We start from the raw sequence: 27,686 nt of genomic DNA, 5'->3' as shown, positions 1-27,686 counted from the left end.
TAACAAACTGCCTTGTGTGAACTGAGGAAGATGTCTCCAAATGGCCAGGGGAGCTGTTCCTGACCACATTTATCGTTAGTTGTTTGTGTCACTGCCTTCCTGTTCAGAGCACACAAGTGGATGAGAACTCCCTTCCTGAACATCGGTGGTAAGAAATAACCCCCTGTGAATCTATCTGTTGCTATGGGTATGGGGCAAGCCTTTGGAAATAGATGGTTCCATCGCTGAGGTGCTCGTGAACAAGTGACCATTTTCATTTCTGTGCATTTGTGATTACTGCTCTCCATGCAAACCCCACTCTCTCATCAGTGCTGCCCTGAAAGGTGGGCTGTGATTCTGCTGGCAAAACACATCTTTTTGGTTGTCACGGTCTTACAGTAAAGGTACTGTATGGAAGTGAAATCAATTCCTTGTTCCCTAAATGAGTGTTTTGCCTGTATAGGAAAGGCTTTTAGTTCTGCTGCTTGGTTGGCTTAGTGAGAGGAACGTGGAAAGCCAAAGCTCCTCTCCAGATGGCTTTCTGATAGGTAATGCCTGTGGATTCACTGGGGGGTGGGAAGTGCTCAGAAATGGATGTGATTATTTCTTGCTCCCTGTGCAGAGCCACTAAGAACGGGGTAAGCAGGTGGTGCACAACTCAAGTTGTTCTCTTTGTAGCCCTGAACTACTCTTAAAACTTGTGGTGAGCTGTCATGGCAAGTGTTTCCCAACAGTAGTGTAGCTAAAGAAACGATTTGGACCAGAAGAGTGTTCTTTCAGTTTGTTTCTGCATGGAAAGAGGTGATGGAAGTTTTCTCATGGAATCAGTGCTTTTGCGATAAGATTTTTATCGCTACAAGGATTACAAGCGTGGTGAGGTGAACAGTAGCCTCAGGCCAACTGATTTTAAGAGAGACTTAATCATGTCAACATTTAGTTATGAGAGGAACTTGGAATTATTCAATTAGACAAAACTGTAGATAAGAGCAGTGATTTTGGCTGTCTTTTTTGTTTGTTTTATTTTTAAGCAAGATTTAGAAGTGAAAGTGATTCATTAAGCATGGATGGAAACCATGTTAGAGGTGAATTTGACTGATCTTCCAAATCCCATTCATGTGGGTGGGAAGGAGAGTGTCCAGGTGCTGAGAACCATAAGATTATTTTCTCCTAGGTTCTGTGCTAACCCTACCTAATGGGTAAGACCTAATGAAGCAAGTAAGGACAGCAACCTTGAAAAGCTTGTGCTGGCACTGCAGTCTCAAGGAAGAATGGGAACAAAAACCTACTTAGGAGCAGGGAAAAGAAGATGAATCTATTAACTGGCACAGGGGTATCCATTGATCAAAGTATTAGAGAAGCAACACTAACGCTTATAAATGAGGTGGAAAAATTTCACTCGTGGCTTCCCAGCTTAGTGCTTGGAATTGTGCTTCAGGCAGTGGCTAGTATAGAACTGTGATTTCTGTAACTCTGAATATTGTGGGAAATATCACAGAGATAACTCTTTATAGCTGGAGCTATAAAGGTCAGATCCAGTTGTGCTCACGTGTGAAAAATACAGGGTTTTGGAATGTTCTCAAAGAGATAGACATAGAAAATGTTACTGCTGTGCCTTGTGCTCTCCAGGAATATATCTGTTGTTATTAGAATATATCAAAGCACCTGCCCAGGAACCAGAGGCTAGAATTAGGTCAAGAATTGTGTCTAATAATCACCTTGCCTTCATTTAAGTAAACCAAAATAACTGAGGAAGAGAGGAAAGATGGAATAAAAAATAAAATGGAGCAAAGAAAGATTTTAATTCCTGCCAGCTACAGCAGAAGCCCTCTGAATTCACCCCCTCCTAACAGTTCTCTGCAGTCGGTCTTTTATCCCATAGAAATCCTCTCGCATCCCTTTCCTCCTTGCCTATGAGCTGCTCATACGTGGAGGCAACCTGCACAGCGTGGAATCTCACCTGCTGCTGCCATGGACTGTCCTCTGAGTCGTCAGACCAAGGAGGAGTTCCCAAATTCTGCTGATGCAGATTTCTATGTGATAGAAAGCATGTCTCAGCGTCCAGAATGTGTTTGCATATAGGTACCATACTTAAGTACTGTCTTAATCAGTAAAGTCAGAACATAAACCTAATACAAACTCTTTGGAAGATCATGTTGCTTGTGTCATGTGAAAGCACATGTATCAGAATCCTTCAGGAGTGCAAGTAATTTCTCTATAAGCATCTTCCCTGTCAGATGATTTTCTTTTCTTTCAGAGCTGGAGGCTTAGCGCTCACATCTCGAGCTATTTAGCTGCTCCACCTTGTGGACAGATCGTACAGTTCCACGGGAGCAGGCTTCAGATAAAGCACAGCAAGGCAAACGCAACAGCTGCCCACAGAGCTTTGCAAGCATTTAAACAATGTAATCATAAACTGGCATAAAGGCTCCTGGCTGAGGATTTTGCAGACACTTAGGATTTGTAATTTCAGTGGGATGGATTGTATCTGTCTTGTAAATCTTCATAAACGATGGCAGAAAATTGAAAGCCCTTTAGATTTTGCCTTTCCGGATCTGTCTTGAAACAAAGAAGAGTGTATCTTAAAATCACTGAAATATTTGGTCTGCTCAATCTAGGTGCTAGTCCCTGGGAGGAGGGCTGATTGCCTCCAGCTGGGCAGCCTGCGGTGTGATGTGCAACAGCTTCTGCCAGTGTGGAAGAGCTGATGGGCATTTGGCATTTCCAGCATTCAGAGTATTTGCTCATCCTATATCTGAATGAGGAAAAGAAAGAAATTTCTGAAGTCACTTCAGAATTTCTGGAAAACATGTTCACCAAATGCTGTTTATTCTTGGGGCAGCTTAGGGGAAATTCCCACTCCAAAAGTAAAGGTCAAGCACTGTTTTCTAAGAGCTGGATGTAGCAGATACAATGGGGCACCAGGTAGCGAAGTCTTGAGTGCTGCTGCAGCAATGGGAAAAGAGCTACCAAATTATTCTGTCTGCAGAGGAGGTGGGGGACTGTGAAATACAGAGTAATAGCATGGGCAGGAAAAGCAAACCCATTGTTAGTGCAGTACCTAATAGTTCCTGGCTCTCACGTGTCATGGTGCGACTCAGTCTCCTCAATGCTGAGTTAGTATCTGGTAAGTATACAAGCCAGAGCAGACTATAAAAGCTGCTGATAATTATTTGGTATGGGCAGTCTTCCATATGTATTCATGTGCACTTTATGGCTTCCATATGAATCTGGACACAGTGCTTTAGTGCGGAGTTGGATTGCTTTTCACTGGAAAACGAAACAAAAAACACAACAGGATGTAGCTCTTCCTTGCCTCTGCCTTGCTGGCTGAATGTACACCCAATAAAGGAAGCACACTTTTGACACAGTGATTAATTTTACTGATTTCCTTTTCAGGATTTCCAAAGAGTATGTTTACAAATGTAACTTTGAAGGTGCTGAAACAATCTTCAGTGTTTCAACAGGAGCGGAGAAATATTTCAAAATGTAGCAATGAGGTGAAATGATTGTTCTTTCTGTAGAGGCGACATTTGGGAGCTTTGTGCTGAATGTTATTTCAGTGCCAAAAGACTCCCCCACCCACCCCAGACTGGCTCTGACCCTGCACAGCCCAGGATGGTGGTTCTGCCCCAGCTTGCTCCTTGCAGGCTCAGCCTTGGCAGCAGGTGACTTGCAGTCCCGATGTCTGGGCTGTGCTGGGGCAGGATCAGAGGATGTGGTGCTGCTGGGAGATGGTCAGTCTCTGAGATAATGGGAGATGGGCTGCTCTAACTGAGTGCTTGTGGCTCACTGTGTCTCAGAGCTCTGTCAGCATCTGCCCTATTTCTGTGCAGAAATCCTGTAGATTGCAATCTGTGACAATTGCATGCAGCATTCTGCTGCTCAGCTGTCCCCTTCTAGCCACAATCTAGCCACATAGGTTGGCCAGAACCATTTTTAAACTGAAGTCTGGAGTGTGATCTGTCACATCCTATGACTTTCCACGTGCCTGTTTTTGTGTTTTACCACAGTGAAGCTTTTTCTATGAAGTAGAACTAAGTACACCAGAAGAGGTTATGCAGAGAGGCAGCGCTGCCTGGGGCATTGTTGGATTGCAGGGACTCAGGAATAGGGATACCAGTGTTTCATCTACAGGATGACTTCATCTATGTGAGTCTCTGCTGCTCTTGCCAGCAGCTGTTCTTATTTTCTGTTTAGACATCATGGTCCATAGCACAAACTCAGCTCTTTGCTTGTGGATATTGCCGTGGGCTTTCGTTTCCAGTAAGGATGGGTCAATATCCCAGAAAAAAAGTTCAAAACAGATGTAAGAAGCCATCCAAATTAAGCACGTGGAGAGGAAAAAAAAAAAAAAAAAAAAGAGGAGGAAAAAGTGGGATTATCCAAAAGAAAGATTTTGGGGGCTACCTTCAAGCACTGATCATATGGAGCTTTGCAGACAGCTCTCCTGTTCCCTGTGGGCAGTGGCCTATTGAGCTGCTTGTCTTCCTCCACAGAGCTCAGCTTTCATCCTCAGAAGTGCATCAAGAGCTGAGGACAAATGGAGGGCATCTCTCATGCCTCCTGGTGCTTCCATAGCCACAGGTGAATCTACAGAGGAGGAGATTTATGAAAAAGATGTGTTTAATGCTATAAACAAGGAGAGCTGAATGGGTAAATTTCTGTTGCTGTAGTTATATTGGTGAGCCATGAAATTGCCAAAAAAGAAGGTGTGGCTTTCATCTGCTCAACATGAAGCGTCCTATTTGCATCCTTGAAGACCTCTTGAAGGTTTTGTATGAGAACAGAAAGAGGTAAGAAATGATACTTCCAGGTTTTGGATTGAGTGAAAGCTCACAGCATCTGGAGAATGACATTTGGAGGAAAAAAACTAATTCCAGCTCAAGAAAAGGCATTCCACCACATTGTGTCCATTTCCCTTCCTCTGACCCTGCCAATAATGTGTTTTAGGAGTTTCCTTTATAATACTATGAAGTGATCCTGGTTCCAAGCAAGAGGACTTGGTAGTCTGTCCTCCTCCAGCCATGAGCGCTGATGTGTTGCATCTGTTCTGGAAATAAGAGTGCAAACACAAGCCATATTTTTGCATGAGCAATGGCTTGTGTTATTGACAACTGTTTTAGAAAATGAAAAATCTGTTTGTAATAAGAATCATAATAGGTTTGTTATAACTCTGATGGTCAAAGAACATAAACGGGTCAAGTTTGGGAAAGGAGAGGCAACAACATCTATTACACCACAACAGAGAGACATGCTTTGGAGCACGAGTCCGTCCTGAGACTGTTCATAACAGCAGTCAGAAGTCAGATCTGCTCTTAATTTTCTCTTGTGTGACTCTGGTTTTGCCTGGGCTGCTAATGGGTGGTTTTGTTTTGTTTGTGTTTTTCCACAGGAGGCTAATGAATTCACAGCAGCTATCTTGGTCTGAAATGGAAGGGAGGACAAGTTCTCAGCAGATTTTTACCAATGCATGGGGAGGCAGGGTCAGTGTTGTGCTCTTTTGTTGTGGTTCAGCTTTTAGTAAAACCACAACACTGTATTTAAAAATGTATTTTAGAGCAAGAAAGTGAGTGTACGTTCATTATTTCAATGCTGGTTGTGAAAAACATTCAAAGTAAACAAGCAAATAGTGATAAAACATGTCTTCTCGATTCAGTAAATTAGGGCATTATGCAGTTGATGGAGGGATTGTATTTCAGAAGTGCCTGAAAGCTCTTCCTTTATTTAGGGTCTCCTCTACATGACCTTGACTGGACAGATTTCTTATTCAGGGGAAGAGATTAATTTACAGCTAGAAGACACTTCTGTAACATCATATTGGGACTTTTTGCTATTAGGGTGACTGGTCAGAATATCTGTGTAATCAAGTTCCACTCAAAATTACCCTTTGGAAGATATGTTAGAGAAATTGAGTCGAGAATTTGTTTTTGTGAATGCCTTTAGACTGTGGTTAAGGAGGTTGTCACTGGCTGGAAGTTCAGGTAAAAGTGATGGTGCCCTTGCAGGTACTTGTGTCTGGAACAACTAAAACAAACGACGGGAAGTGAGCTTGGTCCCTGTGCAGGGAAATCTTTTAGAACAGGAGACAAAGAAGGAATTGTGGAAATAAATAATAGGAAGGGAAATATAGGAAAGTTAATATGTTCTCCTACGATATGACTTGTTCTGGCTAGAGTGAGTCCTGTGTAAGAGCAATAGCTTTGACATGAATTGCTGCCTACTTCCAAGCAAACTCATCTGACCACAATCAAAGCAGTGAGCGGCATCTCTAATGAAAGCCAATCTGGATTTACACTAGGGAAGCTTGATTACAGTGTTTATGTTGCTTGACATTACTTTGAATTGCTCTGAGACTTTACTGTCCTCACATAGAAGTCATTTGGACAATATTTAGGAGATACGATTCATCCAGTAAAAGTATATTTTTGTCAACTTTGGTCTTGCAGGATTTGTTAGCAAAAGACCATTCACATACCCATAGGAAATGGTAGGGAGCTGCCCATCTCATTGTTCCAGCAACCTGGGGCAGCTGACAGTGCATTCAGCTTTAGCACAGTGGGTTAAATAAATAATTGACGGCCTGTTTTTCGCTGAAATGGAGAAATGACAAATTTGATTTTGACAGCATTATTTTGACAGATAGTTGAAAGAGCTATCATCAGCCTTACAGTGGTCTGCATCAGAGGGTCAGAGGCAGCTGCCAGTTGGGTCCCTTGTCAGCAGCCACAGCGAGCCCAGTTTGTGTCAGGTAGTGGTGCTGGAAATCCCCTGCAGCCTGTTGTCTGAAGGCACACTACTATAAACAGAAAATAAAATTAAATTCTGTTTGTTAAATGTCCACAAGGTGGCACCTGGCATCTTTTTTGTCTCTCTGAATCCTGTTTTTTATGCATATCATAATACTGGGAAATAATTTTAGAGATGTTGAAACTTCTCCTAGCAGAGAAGCTAACTGCTTTCATGGAACTGCATTTTTCCCCATTTAAACTACAGTCAAGAAAAGGGCAGCAAGAGCTGCGTACTTTGCTTGCTATTGCAGACATGAAAATTCCAGTTGTTACAAACTTCAAAGTAAATTTTTTAATCAGTATTTTTTGTTTGTTTTCTTAGTTTTTATTCATAATCATTCTTGTCGTCAGATGCCGCTGTGTTTGTGTGGCAAAGAGGAGAGAAAACAAGAACTTGCTTCCCTTGCTTCAGTTCAGAGAAAATATAGAAACACATGAGCTGCAGCCTTGTCTAATCACATAGCAGACAAGTCCATTTAGCAGCAGCAGTGCCCATGATAGGTAAAATATTTCCCATTAAAGTTTTCCCATTATTCATATAGAGGCAGTAATAGCATACCTGATGAGAAACGACACTGAACTCCGGCTATTTTCAGTGGATACCTCATTCTAACCCATTCAAAGCATCTCCACTGAATTTATCATCTTCAGAAAAGACATTTGTAGACACGGGGATGGTGATGTGATTTATTTTATTTTTCTCTTCCCTTCAGGGCTGATATCAGAGCCTTTTTTAGGGCCTCTCACTTGTTGAAAGTGCTCCCACAAGCAAAGCCATTGCTTGGTTGCATCAGAGGACTGGAAGTAACCCTTCTAGTTTTCTTGGGTACAGTTCACAGTTGCTTTCTCTTAATTGTTTTTACTTATGTAAAATTAGAAATCTAATTATACTTTTTTGGAGATATAAGCAAAAACATGTGAAAACAAAAGGGTGAAGGAAAATAACTAAATTTTGTCCCAGTACAACATTCTTAGGCCAGAGTCATAGTATGGCTTAGTGCTGTGCCACAGCCATTCAGGGCTGCCTGGGGAGCTGGTGGAGTCACCGCAATGGAGGTTTTCCCAAAAGGGTGGGTGTGCCACTGGGGGATGTGGGTTTGTGGCACGGTGGGGGTGGGTCAGTGGCTGAACTGGGTGGTCTTAGTGGTCTTTTCCAACTTTCCTGACTCTGTGAAGGGATGCTTTCTTCTTGCGAGGACAGGGAGGAAACTTGCAGTGATTTATTTGGAGCGTTTGCACTGCAGCTCCTTCAGTACATAATGGTGCCTTGCCTGAAGAACAGCGGTGACGTGTTTGAAAGTTTTCAAAGCTTTTTTTTTTTCTGAATTCAAAGGAATTATCCTGCCAAGGATAACATTAAAATAGCATCAAAGACTCAATAGCAGTCTAGAAGTGTCAGTCATCATGGCTGAGTGTCAAACAGCGTATCATATGTTCTGGAGTGATGAGAAAAGGCCAAGAATAGCTGCTGCCCTGCAGGAATCATCCTGTCCCCCAACAGGCCCCGGAGTGTTCTGCTGTGGCTTGTGAAACCTTGTGTGTTCCAGTTGGGTGCAGGCCATCTGTACCCCAAGGTACATTTCTCTTTTCGTGTTCACACAGTGGAGCTACATGCTAGAGAAGTCTTCTTTCTTAGGAGTGCATTTAACGTGAGGCAGTTAGCAGGCCTCAGCTGTCTCCGCTGCTCACTGAGCTTGGGCTGAAGCAAACCTCTTTGCATCCTTTGGTTCCCGTTGCCTGCTGCATGGGCTGGCTGCAGCAGCCATCACCATGTTGTGTGGCTTGCAGTTCACACCAAGGCTCTGCCCACAGCCCATTTTGTTCACTGACTGCTAGTAGCACAGGTAGTAGGACAGAGGCTTTGTGGAGAAAGTTTTGGTCTCATCTGGCAGTGGCGAAGGACGCGTGGCGTATTTCATTCCAGCCACAGCACACATATGGGGGTTTCTGCAAAATGCTCTGTGCTGCCAGGTGCTGGCATGGGCAGAGACCAGCATCTCCTATCTACTCTGAAGCTGTGGTGCTGTGTCTGTCTGTTTTACTACTGCTGCCTAGGGCGGTGGCTGTACTTATCCTTTAATTACTTTGATGCTGTTTGAGTTCTATTTTGGTTGGAGTGCATAAAAGCCCAAACAGCTAGGGCCCGTTTACTGCTTAAAGCATTTTGTGATGGCTTGATTTTTGTTTCTGAAAGGCTGTTGGCACTTGCACTCTGACAACAGGGATGAAATGACAATCTCTGTTCAGCTCTGATGTTTTTGTGGCTTGAGAATCTCACCAGCAATATAAATTATACAGCTTTATTTCTGTAAGTTGAGTAAACCCTTCGGGCATATAGAAGGTGCTAATAAGCAACATTTTGAGGCTGAGGAGGAATTTTCTAGAAGTTTTTTCAGGGGCACAAGGAGGAGTCTGTGTAAAGGGTCAGCAAACGGCCATGGCTGCTTGTCATCCACCTCTCCAGGAGTTAAAATTTGACCCACACTGCTGCCAAATAAAGCATGATCTAGTATCCTTAAACACATGTTAGTGCTTACTAACTGTAACGTACAGAAGAAGGTTTTATACTTGCATCTTTTTATATTTATGACATACCATTCCTTGGGTCTAGAGCTGTTCAGAAAACATGAAATTAGATTTACTTCTCCTAATCACATTGAGGTTTTGTGCATGTGGCGAGGAGTCAGCCTCTTCCACAAGGTTTGCCATTTGAGGCCTCACCTCTGCTGTGCCAGCAGATAGCTGGTTATTTCCTTCCAGACAGCATTAAACTGATCTCTTCCATGAGGTTACAGATCACCATGCTACAGGAGATGACATACAGTAAAAGAAAAACAAAACTGAATTCTCTGTAGCAAGCCTCACAGCAAGCCCTAAATTACTTGATAGGGTTACCATGCATGGTTACGCTGCTGCTGCTCTACCCTAGGGCTGGCTGGTCTTCAGTGGGGAGAAAGAAGGAACCATTTCAAGCAGAGGTAAATATTTTTATTCTTTCTATAAAAGGAATACACAGAGACAAGCAGTCTAAACAGTTTGAGGCGATAGTAACAGTTTTCATATCTGCAATTAAAACGTGCACTCAGAAAGTACTAAAGTTATGCAGATTTATCTAATGGACAAGATGGCAGCCGGTAAGAAAAAAATAATGGTGGGAAATGCTGCATTGTAATATCACAGTTAGTCAAATTTGTGGGAAAGTCTGAGATGCTCTCACAGTACTTGTGTCTGTATGTGAACTTCTCAATGGCTGCGTGACTTTCAATTGGCAGAAAGCCTTTTCTGGTGCAAGCATAGATTTCTGACGGTCATCCTGTGCTTTTCACTTCTCAATTGGAGGTAGTTCTTGCACAGGTTTGCATAGTTTATTTTCTTTTTCATTAATCTACACACTTCAAGGAGATCAGGCTGGGCGCAGAAGGGAGAGCTCCTGTCCCACCGTGGTATTTCTGCCTTGGAGGGGTCTGCTGCACAGTGAGTGCTGGCAGAACAGCAGAAACAGTCAGGGATCCCAAACCGGAGACACCGCAGCATCACAGGTCTGCAATAAGGTACTCGCTTTGCAGCTGGTTTTGTTTTGCTGTGGGTTCAAGAGTAAGAACTGATCTACAGGGTAGAGGACTGTACATTAATTTTCCTGTGTCCTTCAGTGTTATTTCCCCTTACCCTTATAAATTCCCTTTGCTTTGAGATTTAAAGTGGTTTATCATAGAATCACAGTTTAAGATCAGAATCAGGTTGAGATATTCTTATTCTTTTCTTTCTATATGCATATGTATTGATAATATGACAAATCTATTTAGGAGCTTGAAAGTACAGGTTTTAAACAGTTTCTTTTCTGATCTAGTCTAGGATGGAAAATGATTAAAGATCATTATGGATTCAAGGCATAGAATTGGAAGAAGTTCTGATAAATCATATAAAAACAAAACCTCATGCCCTTCTAATCAGAGTGAAGTCCTGAAGAGTTCAAGATGTCTTGTTGCTTGGGATAGTGGGAAGTTATCCAACATTTTCTTTTCTAAAGGTTAGGAAGGCTCTTCACTTCCAGCACCTGCCAGCTTCACCAGTCTGAGTTTAAAACTGCAGTTTCTGTACATGAACAGTGTATCTGGTAGAAAGTTATTTGACTTTATCATGGAGATGCTTAGCAGTGCTGAGATACCGTGCTGATGGGAGCTGTACAGAAATCTGAGAACTGCCACTGTGGAGTTCATTGTGTTAATTGGAAGGTGATGCAGTGTTAGTGAGAAAATGTATTTTGGGTTCAGCATCTGTGTTTTACTAATCATGCCTTAAAGTGCTTTCTGGGTTCTTTGGATGCCTAATTGAAGGTACCATACACAGAGGCCTGCACTGTCTGAAAATCAAGCTCTTGGTAGATGGGACCACCTCAACTGGTCTTTAAAAACAGGAAGCTGACAGCTAATACAATGCATGTACTCATTGCTATTGGTGTAGCAGAGTGATTTTAGAACTAAAAACACCCTTACCTGGAAGGGAACGCTACAGACCCTGTCCTTCACTGTTGTTGCTGCACTATTCTTGCTGCTGCAGTATTTGTATCAGATAACTTTTATTTTTGAATAACAATAGGAAAGACCTTTTGTTTTTTCATGTGGGATGGCCTGGGGGTATTCTAACACTGGTAAGGCAGTAGAGCTTACAGAGGGATTTTCTAACAAAATACTTGTGCACAGCTGCATAACATAAATCATTCCTTTCAATTTTTGAACGTTGCATGTTTGTTTTATGAAAGTTACTGCTGTTCTTGTCTGACTTTAACAAGGTTTGGGGTTTTTTGTTTGGCACAAATAATGCTGCTTTTCAGTTTTATGGTCCTGCTTCCCATACCCTAGCAATTACATGGCCTGAGTGCGAGCAAATCCAGGTTAGGCTGCCAAAATGTTTGTATTTTCATAACAGTCAGCTCATATTTTACAAATACGGAACGTTGTCTTTCACTGACGTTATTTATTTGTCAACGCAACTGGTGCCGATGCTGCCAAAAATAAGCTATAGCAAAAGGGAATGCAGCTAGGGGAATAAGAGTCCTCTTCTGGGACTAAACCCATTATTTTCACTTTCATGTTTTGCCTTTTTTTCCATGTGGCCTTGCAGCACAAAGGGATCTCATTACAACCCTTCTGGAATGAATCGATTTGCATTGCCCTAATTAAAAATACCAGAGTAGGAGTGGGTGACCACCGCTGCATCTGTTGCTGCTGATCCTCCATCTCTGATGGGCAGCTGGGGATCTCTGTGTTTGTGGGTGTGTTGTCAGGGACCCAGGGCATGGTGGCACATCTCCAGGGCCTTCTGAAGGTCACACTGCTCTGGGCAGTGGCTTTTGACCACATGCTGCCTTAGCGATAAAGGGACAGTGAATTGTGTTTGAAAACCCCGCTTACACTGAGAATGGAAAATATCTCCTTCCGCGTAACCCTTGTTTAGAGACAGGAGAAAAGTCTCTCTTTTTGCAAGACATGAACTTCCTTGTTGGATTTTATTCTAGGAGTAGTTAATTGCTGTCCAGAAGAGGAAGAAGGTGATGACAGGAGTGAGTTGGGTGAGGGGTGATTTTTCAGGGTATTAACTGAGATCGAAAAAATCTTTCTCTTGTAGTTTAAAAAGGAACTTAAAGTATATTAGGAAGAAATTCTTTACTGTGAAGGTGATGAGACACTGGAACAGGTTGTCCAGGGAGGCTGTGGATGCGCCCTCCCTGGAAGCATTCAAGGCCAGGCCGGATGGGCATTTGAGCGACCTGGTCACCTGGAGGGAAGTGTCACTAGGTGGTCCTAAAGGTCCCTCCCAACCCAAACCATTCAGTGATTTTATGTACATAATAAAACACTATGGACTACCTGTCCCCTCTGATGTTTTGGCTCCTGATCTGCATGTTTGTCTTTTTGTAAATGGTTTTATTTGTGGCTAAGGATAATACCTTTCCATATATTTTATCTAAGTAAAGAGGATGAACTTCTGTCAGGCTGCTCTGTACTTCATTACTAAAAATAGTTACAGAATCCAGGTGCAATATTTATCTTCATACTGCAAGTGCTTCTGTGATGTTTTTTCTGTGTTAAAATGTTTCTAACACAACATTAAAAACTGCTGTTGTTCTTTCAGATACTGATGAATACAGACCACCTGTTTGGAAATCTTACTGTAAGTATCTCAACTTTTTATTTTTTTCAAGTCAGAGCTAAAAAAGTTTCAGCCAGGTGCCTTGGAAACAGACTCATTTTTGTTTTCATCTGAGTGTATGTTGAGTCAAGGCCTGAAGCACTGATTGAGCACCTGGGGAAAGGACTGGGTCAGCCCTGGGAGCACAGGTGAAGGTGGAGCCTGGCTGCATCTCTTCTAGACCTTATTTAAGGGCTGACTGCCACTGGGGAAGGATCTCTTTCTGGAGACCCCTCCTTTGTGGAGTTTTTCCCTGCGAGCCTAGATCTTTGGGTGTGGGTGAGCATTCTTTTCCTGTTTGTCTCTTTTGCCATTCCACCGTGCTAATCTTTCTAAATGTAACTTCTGAGTATAAGTTTAAGAGACACCAAAAGCTTCTGTATCTTCTATGAACCTCGCAGTGCTGCCTGTTTGGGCATCTCATTGCAGGCCGCAGTCAGGAATAGGAGTTTCCAACCTTTCTTCATACCAGAGCTTGACTGGTAGCTTGCCAGGAGGCTCAGATGAATATGTGTACACCCCCTCTCCTGCACTGTTTCGGTTCACCGCAGCAAACCTTTCCCATAGAGCAAAATTAAGTGCACAGTCACGGGGTTTGCTTGTATTTCTCTCTCCTGATGGACGAAGGGGAATGGCTTGTTTGACTTCCCTAGCGATAATTGCAGCAGGGAAACTGATGTTGAAGTTTGAAGTGCATACATCAATTAGAGGAGAAGAAATGCACATCTTGTTTTGTCATTTAACTAGTTTACCTGCTGTGCTTCTGGCTGGAAGATGAGAAAAGGTATTGTCTTCTGGGACAAGAAATTTCTTTCCAGTAAACCTTTTCAAACCTGCTTGAAGTAAAGAGGGAAACAATTCACGACTTTTGGCCTATTTCTGCAAAGTATGTTGATTCTGCTGTGCTCTTCTTTGAAATTCAGAGATGCCCATATTCACTTTGTTTTTGTTTTGTTTTGTTTTTTCTAGAACCTTACTCTGGTTCTTAGAATTGGATCTAGACAAGGATTAGTGCCATCAGAAATGGCTTTTACAATGGAAGCCAGAGGATCTGTGTGCTAGGCAAATAAAGGATCATGCTATGCTTGAAATGAAGATTGCTGTTTTGTATATGTCTGTGCTGGTTTTCATCGGTTGCATAAATCATTTTTGTAATACCGATACAGAATGGTTAGGATTGATTTTTAGTAACATCAGGAGGAAAACATTAGCTTTTTTTGTTTGGAACAAAGGGAGTCAATTTTTCCATTTGATCTTATGATTGCCAAATCATTGGGCAGTTTGCCTTTTTTTCCATTCTCATGTAATTTTGCACATAAATACACTATTTGTCAGTGGAAAAGCCTCATCATCAAGTAAGAAGAGTAATGACCTGAAATCTTACTGGATAAAGTAATGTATGGTTTTATTACCTGAAGAAAGTGACAGCACGTGTCAGCCCTTGGTGTTAGTACTAATGATTGAAAGATAATTTAATTTGAAAACATTACAATTCCAAATGCCCATTTTATTGGATCTGGTCCTATTCAAGTAATAATTTGGTGTTGACAGCCTTGTTTTGCAGGTGACTTACCAAACCAAACTGATTTTATGATAGAAGTTGACAGTTGCTCAGCTGATATTAAACTATAAAGTTGCCACTGGCTCCAACGATTTATTTTGGCTTAATGAGTCTCATATTAAAAATAAAAATGAAAGAAGTTTGGAAGTTACTAATAAGTGTATGTCATAGTTTAGGCCTTAACTGCTTTACCCTGCTTGTGATGTCTTTAGATTGGTAAATGCAAAGGCCGTTTTTTCCCTTGATCAGAAAAGTCACCACTGAGTAGTGGCAAAAGCATCGGGTTTGATTCTGCAGAGTTCTGAATGACTCCTGTAGTCTGTTACCGTATTTCTGGTGATCCAGCAAGGGTCCACTCATTGCAAAAAGCGTGATAGCTGCCTGATTTCACATATAATAAACTTCAGTTTGCATTTATCCTAATTCCTTCTCTGATCTGCTTGGCCAGAGACTCCCTAGTGCTTGAGCAACTAATTGTAAAAATAATCAATAATCCTGGTTTGGCTAAAAATATGCTCTTTTCTGACATCTTGTAAGCGATTTTGATACCTGTGTATTCATATTAAATCTTGCAGTAAGTCGTCTTTTAAACAGAAAATAACAAAGCCTAACAGGTACAGTGATTTGGTATTAACCAGAATGTAACTTCTGCCTTCTCTCAGTGTATCAGTTGCAACAGGAAGCTCCCCATCCTAGAAGGATAACCTGCACTTGTGAGGTAGGTATTATTAACATTTCAGTTTATAAAGTCCAGCAATTCTGAGTCTGTATGTAATATTGTGCAACCCAAACAACACTTGGCGGGAGACATGGCAGTGTGATTGGTGTGAGTGATAAATCAACAAGCAGAAGTGTAATGCTTCCTCGCGTTCTGTTTTTTGAGTTTCAGTGCTTGTGGCTTATCAGTACTAGTTGCTAAGCTATGCAGAGCTACAGCTTCTAAGGATCCAAATAGAAACAGTGGCCCTGCTGAGATGCTGTGATACACAAACACCTGCTCTTGGGGCTGGGTGTTGTCACAGACCCTGAATTGCCAGCAGGATGTGCATGCTGTTGGAGTGGACTCGCGCCTCCTCAGAGCTGTGGTGCTGGCAGCTGTGGCTGGTACAGTTACCCTGTCAGCACGGGTCTGCTTGTGGCTGCATCTCTCTTGCAGCTTCAGTTAGGAACCTGGGAAGCATTAATTTCAGTTACGAAAATACCAGAATGTTAGGCTTGACATGTGAACAGTATTACAGAGCATAACTGCGTAACCACTGAAAGTTCTTACATTGCTGCAATAAAACTTAAGCTTTTTTATCATGTGCCAAGAGAAAGGAAATTAATCCTTGCAATGTGTTAGTCATTTTGACATAGTATTAAATACAGAGGGACACAGCACTGTCAGGAACACTTATAGCTTGCAGTTTAGATCAGAAAAAGGATTACTTCACACAATTAAACAGGCGTTTCGCTGTCATCTTTTCAAATGCCCAATTGTGATTCCATGAAATAGCCTGTCAGTTTTTAAGATAAAAGGTAGAGATTTAACAGAAACAAAATATTTAATTTAGTGGAAGCACTCCTGACTTCTGTTAATGTAATGGATTTGTATTTTTATGAACAAAATAATAATAGCTGATTGCACTTAAGCAAGATGTAGCTCTAAGAAAGAATGCATTAATTTTACAAGCATTGTAGCCCTGGATGATGAGAAGTCACAAGCAAATTTTACACAGCGTTCTCCATCACAGTGTTCTTAGAATGCTATTAGGCTTCAGCTGGGTGAATTCAGGCAAACAAGCAGAAATGTAAGTGTGTGTATTTGATCATACAAATATTTTCTCTCTCTGGGGTGATGGAAATCCTTCAGATCCAGTTTGGCCTCTTTGCGGGATCAAACAAGACTTAGTCGTGCAAGGCAAATATAAAATATCTGGTCAAAGCTTATTCAAATACAAGTCACACTGACCACTATAATTCTCTCATTTTACTTTTGATGCCATTAATTATAAAAATAAAATTTTATCAGGTATTACAGAGGTGGCAAATTGAAAAACTGCACCAGTTAAACTTTAACAAAGTGTAAAACTTTCCTTGTGCAACAAAAAAGAAGGGAGATGTTCCGTGTTTTAGAATAGCTTCATCTGAGCTCTTGAACTGCTGAGCAAACCGGTGTCTGTACCATGAGCACTGCTGTAGAAACTGAGAAGTAAAATCTGCAGGGTTTACAAATCAGTAAGAATTGAGCTAAGTAAAAGAGCTATGAAAGAATGAGTCAGTTGCAGACATTTAGCTGCATAGCAGCACATATTAAGTATTTTTTTTCCCTTTATGGTATCCATTCAGCAGGGGGGAAAAAAACACCTCTTTGAAGGTTATTTTTTACCTAATGAAGGTAAAATTGAAATAATGCATTACAACACAGATAAGTGTTTTTCATTATAAACATTGAACAGTTTTTGCAGCTGCTTCAGGTTAGATGTGGAAATGTATTCACTGAGCAGGAACATGTTTAACCTTTCTCTGTGGTCTCAGCCTCTCCTGCTAGTGTTGAGCGTTGTGATCTGCTCTTTCTCAGCTGGGTTACTATTAGCAGCCATGCATGAGTCAGTGGGGAGCAGAGTCTTTTCCTAAGTGGTTGAATTATTCAGCTGTATAAACAAATTCATAAATGTTAGGAGGAGAATTTTGGTCCAGCGAACATCAAAGAGGTCAGTGGGAGGGAACAACATGTAATTTGGTGAGGTATTAGCACCTAAATTGCTCTCCTTGTTACTGTATTCCACTTGTTGAAAAAAAGCAAGATTGATGGTTAGAGGAAAAGCACTTGTTAACGAATAAATGAATGTCACACTTTAAAATAAAGAAATCCCACTCTTATTTGAGGTGCAAAGGCACGTTGTGTACAAGTGCTGATACTGAGAGGTGCATTCAACAGAATGACCTACTTAACATGAAACGCTTCTCAAATACAGAGAGTTTGAGCTGCTGCACCAGTTTTGTATCAGAGCAATGTGCAGATCAGTGGAATTACGCTGAGCTAGAAAGAGCAGTGCTTCTTCTGGGGATTTTTGTTGTAAATGTGCCGTAGAGCCAAGCCTGTTAACTCTGTGTGATGTTCGCTTGTAAACTTCAGAGTTGGTGATTCCGTAATATCACAAGGGTGTTGGATTTCTATGTGAGATTTGCATCAATAATACAATGCTGTTTGTCCAGTTGATATTGTATTACCTCTCTGGCATTTCTGTTTATTGTGCATATCATCTTCTATATACATATGTGTGTGTTGGCACGTGCAAGCATATGTAGGGCATCCTTAACTGCCATCTGAAGGCATTTGGTGATGTATTTTAAACAATTAGGAATGAAAAATTATCAAACAGGAGGAGATACTTAAGATCGCTACCCTTTCGTGCCCGATAACAAGGCTTCATTCTGATTTGGTACTAGTAGTAAACAAGCTGTTAAACAGCATCTCTGCGTAGCCTTGTGAAAATGGCACAAGTAAGCAAATTGAAGACAAATATCTCACAATTAATGCAGCTGCTTTGGTTTTATTTCAAAGCATATTCCCTTTTCCATGTAGGTTTTAGTTCCAGTCCCACTGAACGTTTCTGTTCTGTGCCCTAAGCTTGCTGCTGACCCAGTGTAAGTCAACTCCACAAGGCTTTGTGCTGACCTGGTTGGCTCTCAGTGCTCACGCTTAGCTGGAGGACACAGAAATACAGTGTGATGGGAACTTTGGAAAGTCCAAACAGACACAAAAACCCAGGAAAGCTGCATCTTGCTTCCAGCAGAAGTAAGAGCAAATGCCATGCTTTCTTTTAGGCCTGTTTTACTGCGAGTAAAGTTGGTGCAATGATACTACAGGAAGTGTTGTAAAAAGCTGAAGCACGGTGCTAATTGTCATGATAAATGTGGTTTACAAGAACTGTTTGTTTTCATACGTTCACATGGACTGTTCTGGATGTGTAGCCCAGCTAGTGGGGAGTGAAGAAGGCCCCTGCTGAGCTCAGGTGGAGTTGCCTTAGAAACTAAATGTACACATTCAGTCTAGGTGACAAAAAGCTAATATTATGATAAGTAAAAAAGTTATTGAGAAAGCACACAGGCACGCACAGAAAACCAGGCCAGGAACCAAGTGGGTTCCTGTTGCACAGGGTCTTATAAAAGCAGGCTGTGTTGCACATCAACATTTACACTGATGTTTTTATGCAGTTCGTAAAACTGATCAGCAGGGACTCAATGTCAACCAGAGCAGTTATTTTGCTCTCTAACTCGCAGTCCACCAAAGTGAAGTGCAAACCTGGCTCGGATGGCCCCATGTGCTCACAGAGGCTCAGTGAGCTTCTGTCATCTGCTGATCCATGTTTTCAAGTAATTTCACAGAATGCAGCATTACGGTTTCTATTAGATTTGCAATTATTCTGAGGGTGACCTTAGTAACTGCAAAATAATTTCACTTTTTTCTGATTTCATATACTCTTCCTTTTAATAAAATAGCCTAATTTTAACCAAAAAAAGTAAGATTATTTTTTTCCTTTTTTTTTGAGTTGATCCGATCTCTCTTCTGTACCTTTCAATATAATTATCACACTGTTTGGTTTTTATGGGGGAAAAGAATATATTTTTAGAACGTTTTAATCTTTCCAGTGACTGAATGTTTTCACAAAAATGATAAACCATCACAACAGCTTTTTATTTGCTGGGAGCACGGAAGAGTTGTCACTGGACTGTATATTGGGTTGTATTTTTTTGACGTTTTGGACATCTGAAGTATTTATTTATACTCCACTGTGGTAACCGGAAAGGAGTGCTAATTTTAATAGGCAGTTCTCTGAAAGATGGGAAAAGGAAACTGGAGTGGCAGTTTACTGCGAGTACGTTTTATTTTATTGTAGCTGGATCGTTTTAGACTCTTGTAGTTCAGGTTGTATAACTAAGTGTTGAATTTTATTTTCCAAAGATTTCCCTACTCTAAATTTGACAGAGAAGGATAACCTGGTAGGTTAGATTATTGAGCTTACTTGAAGGAGGTCTTCAGTCCCTCTCTTGTCAAAAACTTCCCAAACGATTGCAAATGAGTTGCTTCATCCGAAATACTTAGCAGGAAAATTGGCTCTGCCACCCTTTGCCTGGTGCTTCCGTTCACACTGTAGGGTCTCTGTAGAATGGGCTGCCTTGTGTTACCCAGTAGAACATATCAGAGATGCTAAGGTCTCTTAGGTGATGCTGTAGATCACGGTTCTTTGGAGTAGTATGCGAATTAGCCACTTGGTAATGAACCTTTAATCTGCCACTTGCCCTCCCTGAGTGTGACAGAGGCTTCGTTTCCTCTGCCAGTGACAACAACAGCTGTGTGATGGAAGATACTACTTACATTTAAGAGTTTTGTAGATGCTTCATTACGCTAGTGCCCTTAATACAGTACATTTCTACAAAATGAATATTTTATTTCATTTGTTGACAATTTGCATGAGCAAAACTTAATGCCATTGGTTTGTGTTAACAGAGACCCATGGAGGACATGACCCAAGCAGCTCGTTCCTTCTCACCCCATGTTAAGACTTTCAGAAGTGCAGTGCTCTCCTGAAGTTCCACCTTTGACTTCCTGTATTCCTCTCACAGAGAAAACCTTGGGATGGTCAATGATTTTGATACATACTTCACTGTTATGTCCCTACCTATTAATAATATTCTATTGAGGACATTATGTTGATGCATTTGTAAATGTGAAACTTTATAGTTTCCATCTGTTTTTTTTTTTTGTAGGTGGAGAACCGTCCCAAATATTATGGAAGAGAGTAAGTAACATGCATCTCAACATGCTTTATCTCCATGATGTGTTGGTTGATAACATTTACAGGAAAGCCTGAAAGTGTTTACAGTGGGCACCCTGTTCTTCAGCATGGTTTGCACAGAAGCACAGAGGCTTGGGCCTGCCATTGTGCCCTTCAAAGGCAGCTTTCCCTTGCGGCGGGTGACTTTGCAGTGCTTTGCTCCAGCATCTGCCCAGCTGTCACTGTGCAAGACCTTGGCATGGTCAAAAGTTGCATTTTGTTGGCCGTATCATCATCAACCACTGCATTTGCACCTCAGCCCTGTTACTTCTGCCAGGCTGCTCATTTTGCTTTTGCAGCGAGAGCTTTTGTTCCATTTTCTTGCAGCATGTCTTGCTCATCATCACGTTATTATTGCAGTACCACCATTTTGTCTACCAGAAATTACAGCTGCTATTTCTGATGGCTGTAGATGTTATTGAGTGATAAGTTACTTGAGAAAGCCATATATTTCTGCACTTTCAGGGAGTTGTCTCTTTTTTACTCCACTCTCCAACTGGCTTTTGTGAAAGATGTTTGCATGCAGGAAAAAGAAGATTTGAAACAAAAATGTAACATTGGTGGATATCTTATATGTGTATTTGTTTTCAGACTGATAAGGTAAAGATGGTTAGATGGTTAGGGGGAAGGAAAACAGATCTGATTCATGTATGTTTTGGTAAGAGATGCCTAGCTTGGTATTTAAACTAGTAGTTACTAAGATTATGCCATCTCCAGGATTATAGCAACTTGCCACAGTATTCCTGAATGTTGTAAAATATTGCATCACATGCCTCTGAAGCCAAGAGGAGGAAATGGACTCTTTTCTACATATTAAATTGATGATTGTCAATTATAAAAGTGGTATGCTTGTTTAATAGGTAAAGAGAAGCCTTTCTGAACCATTTAAAACGATTTGAAATACAACCAGAAAGGAGATTAATTTAAGATGTAGGTTTCTGCAAAGGAATCATTTTTATGTTACTCTGTTTTTCAAATATCGTGGCTGATGTCTTTCGAGGAGGAGGTGATTTAAAAGTGAAAAAGCGTGTGTTTCAAAATGCTTTTGTTCTTTAGATTTCATGGCATGATCTCAAGGGAAGAAGCTGACCAGTTATTAAGTGTTGCAGAGGGAAGCTATCTCATTCGTGAAAGCCAGAGGCAACCTGGAACCTACACTTTGGCATTAAGGTTGGTAATTAATATTTCATTTTAAAATGTATAAAATATTCAGAAGATTGTACTGTGTTGTTGACGTTAATGCTTAAACTTCCTTGTGATTCTTTTAATTTTTTAAAAATCACAGTAAGCATTTAGGAACTCGCACTTTTCTACTCTAATTACAGATTTGGTATCTTTAGCCTTCTGAAGTCCCTTAGCTGCTTCTGAAGTGCTAATGGTCCTTTTCTGTTTGCACTTCCAAGATTGTGGCAGTTGTGTTTCTGCTGATTTTCCTTCATTTTGCTGTTCTCCTCTAGCCTTCCAGATGCGTGACCCCATTTAGACAGTAGGAGAGCAGTCAAGAAACAAAAGGCATCTCGTGAGGTCTCATGAGTAGTCTAATCTGTGGTTTACTTACTAGCTAGCTAGCTGCTGCTGAAGAGCAGTTAGTTCTCTCTAACCCCTGCATGGGACAGCCTATAATTCAGGTGTCTTTTTGTCTGAACCTCTCTTAACTGACAGTGTTTGCAGATCTGTTTCCTTGCTCTGCAAAATCCTAGCAAGTGGATCAAGTAATACTCTCAGTGAAACAAAAAATAATTAGTTATAAATTTATATAGTTTAATTACTTTTAAAGTAATTGTGTTTATTCTGCTCTGAGTTTTATACGTAAATAGTCAAATGGGAAACAGTGTTAGTAGCACAGTTTTAAATCAAAGTCTTTCTATTAAAAAGCACTGAAAGAGAAGATAGTTACTGAAATCTTTATATGGGTAAAATAAGATTATGATTCAAATAAGAATATCCTGAAATAATAGATTATCACGAGTTAGTTTTCTTTCTCAGGAAAAAGTATGTTGTACTGAGGTAATTGTCTAATAAGATTCCAGATCATTTGTGAATGTATCACTATACTGCCAGAAAGAAGAGAGAGCTGCAGCTTAGTTAACTGCAGTAACAATTTGGGAATGTAATTTCCACGGCCAGAAGGGAAATTTGTCAGTTGGGTGGCATGAATGGGCAAAACCTTTCGAAGTTTGAGAGAAGACTTTGATTGACTTTAGGGTTTCCAGCTTCATTTTTATCTTTTCTAGCTGTTGTGAATCAATGTGATCTTTTCAGACAGAGCTTAAATGCTACTCTGTCTTTCCTGGAGTCATGTTAATTTTAAGATCTCTTCTGTGTAATTATTACTTTCTTTTTGCTGTCTGCCTTTTTTTTTTTTTTTTTTTTTTTTTTTTACCCTTGAGAAGATGTGAGAGGAAAGAAAACTTGGTCAGCTGTTAGAAAAAGCTAAAAGAAACATCCACAGAATAGGTTTCACTTTATTTTAATAAGTTTACCCAGCAGTGCCAGAGAGGCGGAGGTGCTCCAATCCTGCAGTAACTAACAACTTAGTTTCAACTGTAAAACATTTTCAAGTTCATTCTGATGTTTCAGTTTAGTGTTAATAAATGAAGTGAAGGTGTTACATGCTCTTGCAGAATTCGAAAGGAGAATATCCTGTTAATTTGATATTGACTTGACTTTACATTACTTTTTTTAATCTGTTCAATCCTATTTATTCTACTTCAATATCTGGTCTGTGCTGTATTGTTGAAGTTTCTAACATGGTTAAATTGAAAGAAAAAATAAAATCTTGACTACAAAGGAAACTAGATCAAGAAATAGGGATAAAACTCCTTATTATCGGTACCCAAACGTAATTTTGAATGCATCATTCTCTGTGCTGCAAATCTGATAGACAGTAATGAATCCTAGCTCATCTTTGTACTGTGATTACTACAGAAGATCACCTCACAGACAGCTATATCTTATGGGAAAAACACCCACTCTCTCTTGTTTTCTCTGTATCCTCATGGCTCGTTCTCTTCTAGACTGTAGTTAGAGTGGACAGCTTTCAGGGATAGTCACTGGCTGCTCTGCATTGAAGATTTCCACTTGTTAAACAGCTTAATCTTCCTAGAAGATAATGAATAAACTATTAACACCATAAATCATAACTCCTTTATAGGCAATCAGAATTCACAGGTAGAAAAAAAGGGTTTTTTGAAATCTGGAGCAGCTTGGACAATCACATGAAGCTGTAGCTTCAGCTAAGCTAAAGGGCATATGCAGTTGATGAATGAAGATTATTGTTGGTGTGCTCCCATTCCTGACACAGATCTTTTGCATTTCTTTTTGTTTGTTTGTTTTTAAAGCTTATTCTAAGGAATACCTTGTCATCATAAAAGGTGCAGATCTGAGAAGAGGTCTGGTTAATTGTTTGCAAAGGGTTTATCCTCTCCCCCCCTCTCCAGTTGTATAGCTTTATTATTATATCAGCAAGCTGAAGATTTCATCTCAGAATTACATTTGATGTTCTCCATTTACTACTTCTATGCCAGTCACGTCCCCATTATTCTTCATTTGACAGGTCATTGAGCCCGAGGCTATACATTCAGGTTTTGTAGGGAAGCTGTTCCATACCTCTCATCATCTCTATCATCTTTCTGTGTGCCTTTCTTTTCCTCTGTGGTGATTTTTGGAGGCGAGGAGGACAGAAGTGTGCATCCTGTTCAGAATGAAGTGGGCCATGAAGTTTTCTTTCTTTGTTCTCCCTGCCTTCTTCATTTCTCTTCAAATGATTTTTTTGACTGTGGAGTGTTAGGCTCTAATGCTTTTATAGAAGTAGCTTCAGTAAATCTGAAGGCCTTGCAGCTGTTGAGCTGCAAGAGCTATAGGCATAGACTAGCAGAGATGAAATGATCACATATAGGACAGGGCAACTAATTGCTTTTACAAGCATAGCCAGGTCAGTCAGATATTCTTAGTGTGATGTTGTGGAACAGTTAACTGAGGTCAAAATCAAAGTTTGGAATATTTCTTCTTTAATAAGGTAGAACAAGTGATTGTCACCCCTAAGAACTTTTCAGTTAGTTATGCTGTCTGTGAATTACTGTAGAATCTGCTTGTCGCTTACATAAGAAGCTGCATTTTGATCACCTTCTGATGGGCTATTTTTGTCTACGTTCATCCATTATTGTGCAATTAGTTTGCTTCATGACTTTATTGAGTGTCTTTTACGTTTAAATTTGAAACAAAAGAGCTTTTGTTTTCAGAAAACAATTTTTTTCAGAATTTATAACAGAACAGGAGTATATTGTTAAGGAAAAAAAAAAAACATTTAAATTATCATTTTCTAAGCGTGTGAGTTTGGTTAAATATCCAAAGCCATCTTTCAAATAAAATTGATGTTCAGTGGCTGAGAAGGCCTGTGAAATTGTATCAGTTCAGACACTGGATGAAATAGAATGAAACATAAACACACATGAGAGCATCAGATCAGCACCCTGCCATCTTTAATGCCTGTACTTAATCACGAATACATTTTTTCTTAGTTTATTTTTTTTAAAAGCCCAGCAGAAACCACCAGTATTTGCTAGTTAATTAGTCAGAGAATGCCACTGAAATTTTTTTGCATCCCTGGGGTTTTAAAAGAACTACTAACGTAAGTAGATTATTGTAGGTATGTTTGTGTGTCCATACGTATCGGGGTGTCTCTGTGACTATACAAATATAAAATATGTTTTGATATTAATTAAATGTTCCAAACGGATGAAAGGAAATGAAAATTCCTAATTAACTCCTGGAGGTATTAGATCTGCTTTTAGAATTGGCAAAACAGTAATACAGTGCTTAATGCTAGGACCTATAGCAAATGACAGTAACAATAAGACATGGTTTGCAATGTAGTCTTTTGTGGCTGGGAGCTTGTTTAATAATTAGGGTGAGGATAAAGGGGAAATGGGTAGAGATTGTACCAGCGGTAGGCGTTGAAGTGTGATGGTACTGCATGTTCTTTTGAGCAGATATCTGCTGTAGCACATTTAGTTGGTTACCATGGTTTCCTTTCCTGCAAATTCTATTGTTGCGATACTGAGAATGAATTGAAATAAGGTTCTGCAGCAGGATTTTTAAAAAAGGTAATAATGTTAGCCGTGATTATGAGTCATGTTTTCTTTGTGTTTGGGGGCTAGGGCACACTCAAGATTATGTGGCATCAGAAGAGAATTCTTAAGGCAAAATAAATGTCAAAAATTAGTAATGCTTAGCTTAGTCAACCAACTACATGTATTGTGCAAGAAATTGATCCATGTATCCGCTCTCCTAAACTATGAAATCGCATTAAGAAACTAGCCATTGATATTTCAAAAGGCAACATAACTGGCAGGCTATTGGATTATAATGGTGCAAATGAATCTTTTTAATTTCAGCAGACAATTACTTTAATAACTGAATGGTGCTCATTTTCAGTGGGCTCTTTTGGGACGTACATACTGTGCTCTTCCAGAAGATGTGTTAATAGCCCTGGGATTCCTTAATACATCTAAAACTGAACATTTGCAAAAGGTTTCCTGAATGCAAAGGTCAGAACTGTGTGTCTGCGTTCTGCTAGAAAGCCAGCTTTTAGAGGCTGGGGCAGAGGTGTGGAACTGGGGAAGGAGAATTTTGAAACAACTTTCTGTGTAATAATAGCTGAATTACATTTTTTCATCATGAATGTAGCAAAATTTAGTCATGCTTTATCCTGAATCCAAAGCTGATCTACAAGCAGTCTGAGAGAGGGAACAGCACAGAGCTGACTGCATCTTTTCACTTTACCTTAGTGACAGTGTTCTGACATCATGTTAGTTGGTAGGGAAAAAAAAATCATGAAGACATTTTTCAAGACTAAACTTTGCACCTCTTTCTACTTCAGGATATTTTTTAAAAATGTGCAGCTCTACACCAGACAATGATTGGCTATAGTAAGAGTTGAATTCATTTTTTAGAAGCCTTTTTAGAATATTTACACAATATCCCTTGATTCCCAGCTGAGATACCTGGGTAACTATGTTTGCCTGTGTGCCTGCGTACACACACACATAAGCATGCAGCCTGAAGTTCAGCTGAGTTAAATAGAATTGCTCCAAAACATGACTGAACTTACCTGCGGAGTATGCGTGTTTCAGCCTGGCCCATTTTGATCAGTTTTCTTTATTCTGCATGAAATAGCAAGAGAGTGCTCCTTCCTTGGTGGTGAGCTGAAGCTCTCAGGGAAAAAGGCTTATTTTTCCCTTAGGCTTAGCCTGTCACACTTCCATAGGCGCAGAATTCATGTGAGTGTTTCAGAAATTGGCCACTAAGGTATCTGAAGCTTCTTTTAAGATGAAAGAAAGAGTTCATGCTTAAAGCTATTTTAATAGGCTACCATAACAGGTATGCCAGCTGATATGCTGGGCTTTTCTTTTCTTCTTGTGAACAGCCAAATATTTCTTTTATGAAGGCTTAAATTCTACTGAAACTAAAGCTGTCATCCTGTTGGCTGCATACATAGCAAGAGCTAGAGCTAGCCCCAGGGAGAGCAGCGTGCTGATAAATTTTGGATATCACTTTTATGCTCTGAAATAAAACAATTGGACCTCTATTTAAATGATCTTCCCTGTAAAATAAGTTTATTTTTCTATATAAAATTTTGTACTGAATAATATACTCTATTACTCTGTCAATAGAGTGGGATGTTCAGCTCCCAGTAAATAACATAGCTGTCCTGCACGTTGTCTGTCTTATGTAAAGTCCAGCTGGGCACTACTAAAATGCCTTCACTGAAGTATTTTGAATAATAATAAATAGCTACTAACCTTAATGAGTAATTAACTGGCTACCTAGGCCCTCCCACAGGCTAGAATGCTTTTTTCCTTATGGTTCATGTCTTCTTGCTGTGTTCCTGTTCTCCATTCCTCCTCTTCCCATCTGTTGTTGTTGTCAGCTCCGTTTTCTTTTGACTCGTGTCTAACTTATCTTTGGCAGTTTGGTTCGCCGCAGACTTTCTCCTGCTCATATAAGTTCTTGGAGGAGTATTCTCTACTTTGGTAACAGTGTAAACTTTGTTACTTGTCCAAAAGCTGTCTGTGTTCAGTGCATGAGCTCATACCTTTTATACCATGCTCTTCACCTCCAACTGTAGCTTCTGGTATTCTGGTGCACAGTGAGAGCACTGAGCTGGTGGTGAAGCATTCTCATGGAGCTCAGAAGATCTGAGTTCACTTCTTGGTTTTGCCTGTCACTCAGCTCAAGGCTTTTACATCCTCCATGCCTCACTTCTTTGTTAGAGGCAGTACTTTCTTTCCTACATTGTCTCACATATCTGTTCAGTACACCAGCCTACCATCTCTTAAAAATGGC

At 40.3% G+C, this 27,686-nt stretch overlaps 1 protein-coding gene across 2 annotated transcripts in view; it reads left to right on the top strand.

Moving 5' to 3' along the window:
• The window catches only part of CHN1 (chimerin 1), an 80,033-nt gene that overhangs the window by 3,033 nt on the left and 49,314 nt on the right, over window positions 1-27,686 (top strand). Inside the window, exons 1-5 of one of the 2 annotated variants that reach the window (XM_090144071.1) lie at window positions 5,435-5,462; window positions 12,900-12,938; window positions 15,180-15,235; window positions 20,272-20,303; window positions 21,396-21,509. In XM_090144071.1, coding sequence (XP_090000197.1) covers window positions 5,450-5,462; window positions 12,900-12,938; window positions 15,180-15,235; window positions 20,272-20,303; window positions 21,396-21,509 — 254 coding nt within the window. In that variant the 5' untranslated portion in view covers window positions 5,435-5,449. Of the gene's footprint in view, window positions 1-5,434; window positions 5,463-12,899; window positions 12,939-15,179; window positions 15,236-20,271; window positions 20,304-21,395; window positions 21,510-27,686 lie in introns of those variants that run through there. The other variant, XM_031599442.2, reaches the window with a different exon arrangement.

Source organism: Phasianus colchicus, chromosome 7 (genome assembly GCF_987193195.1).
Source record: "Phasianus colchicus chromosome 7, bPhaCol1.hap1.1, whole genome shotgun sequence".
NCBI classification, from domain to species: Eukaryota; Metazoa; Chordata; class Aves; order Galliformes; family Phasianidae; genus Phasianus; species Phasianus colchicus.
This window is presented reverse-complemented; position numbering and strand designations above follow the sequence as displayed.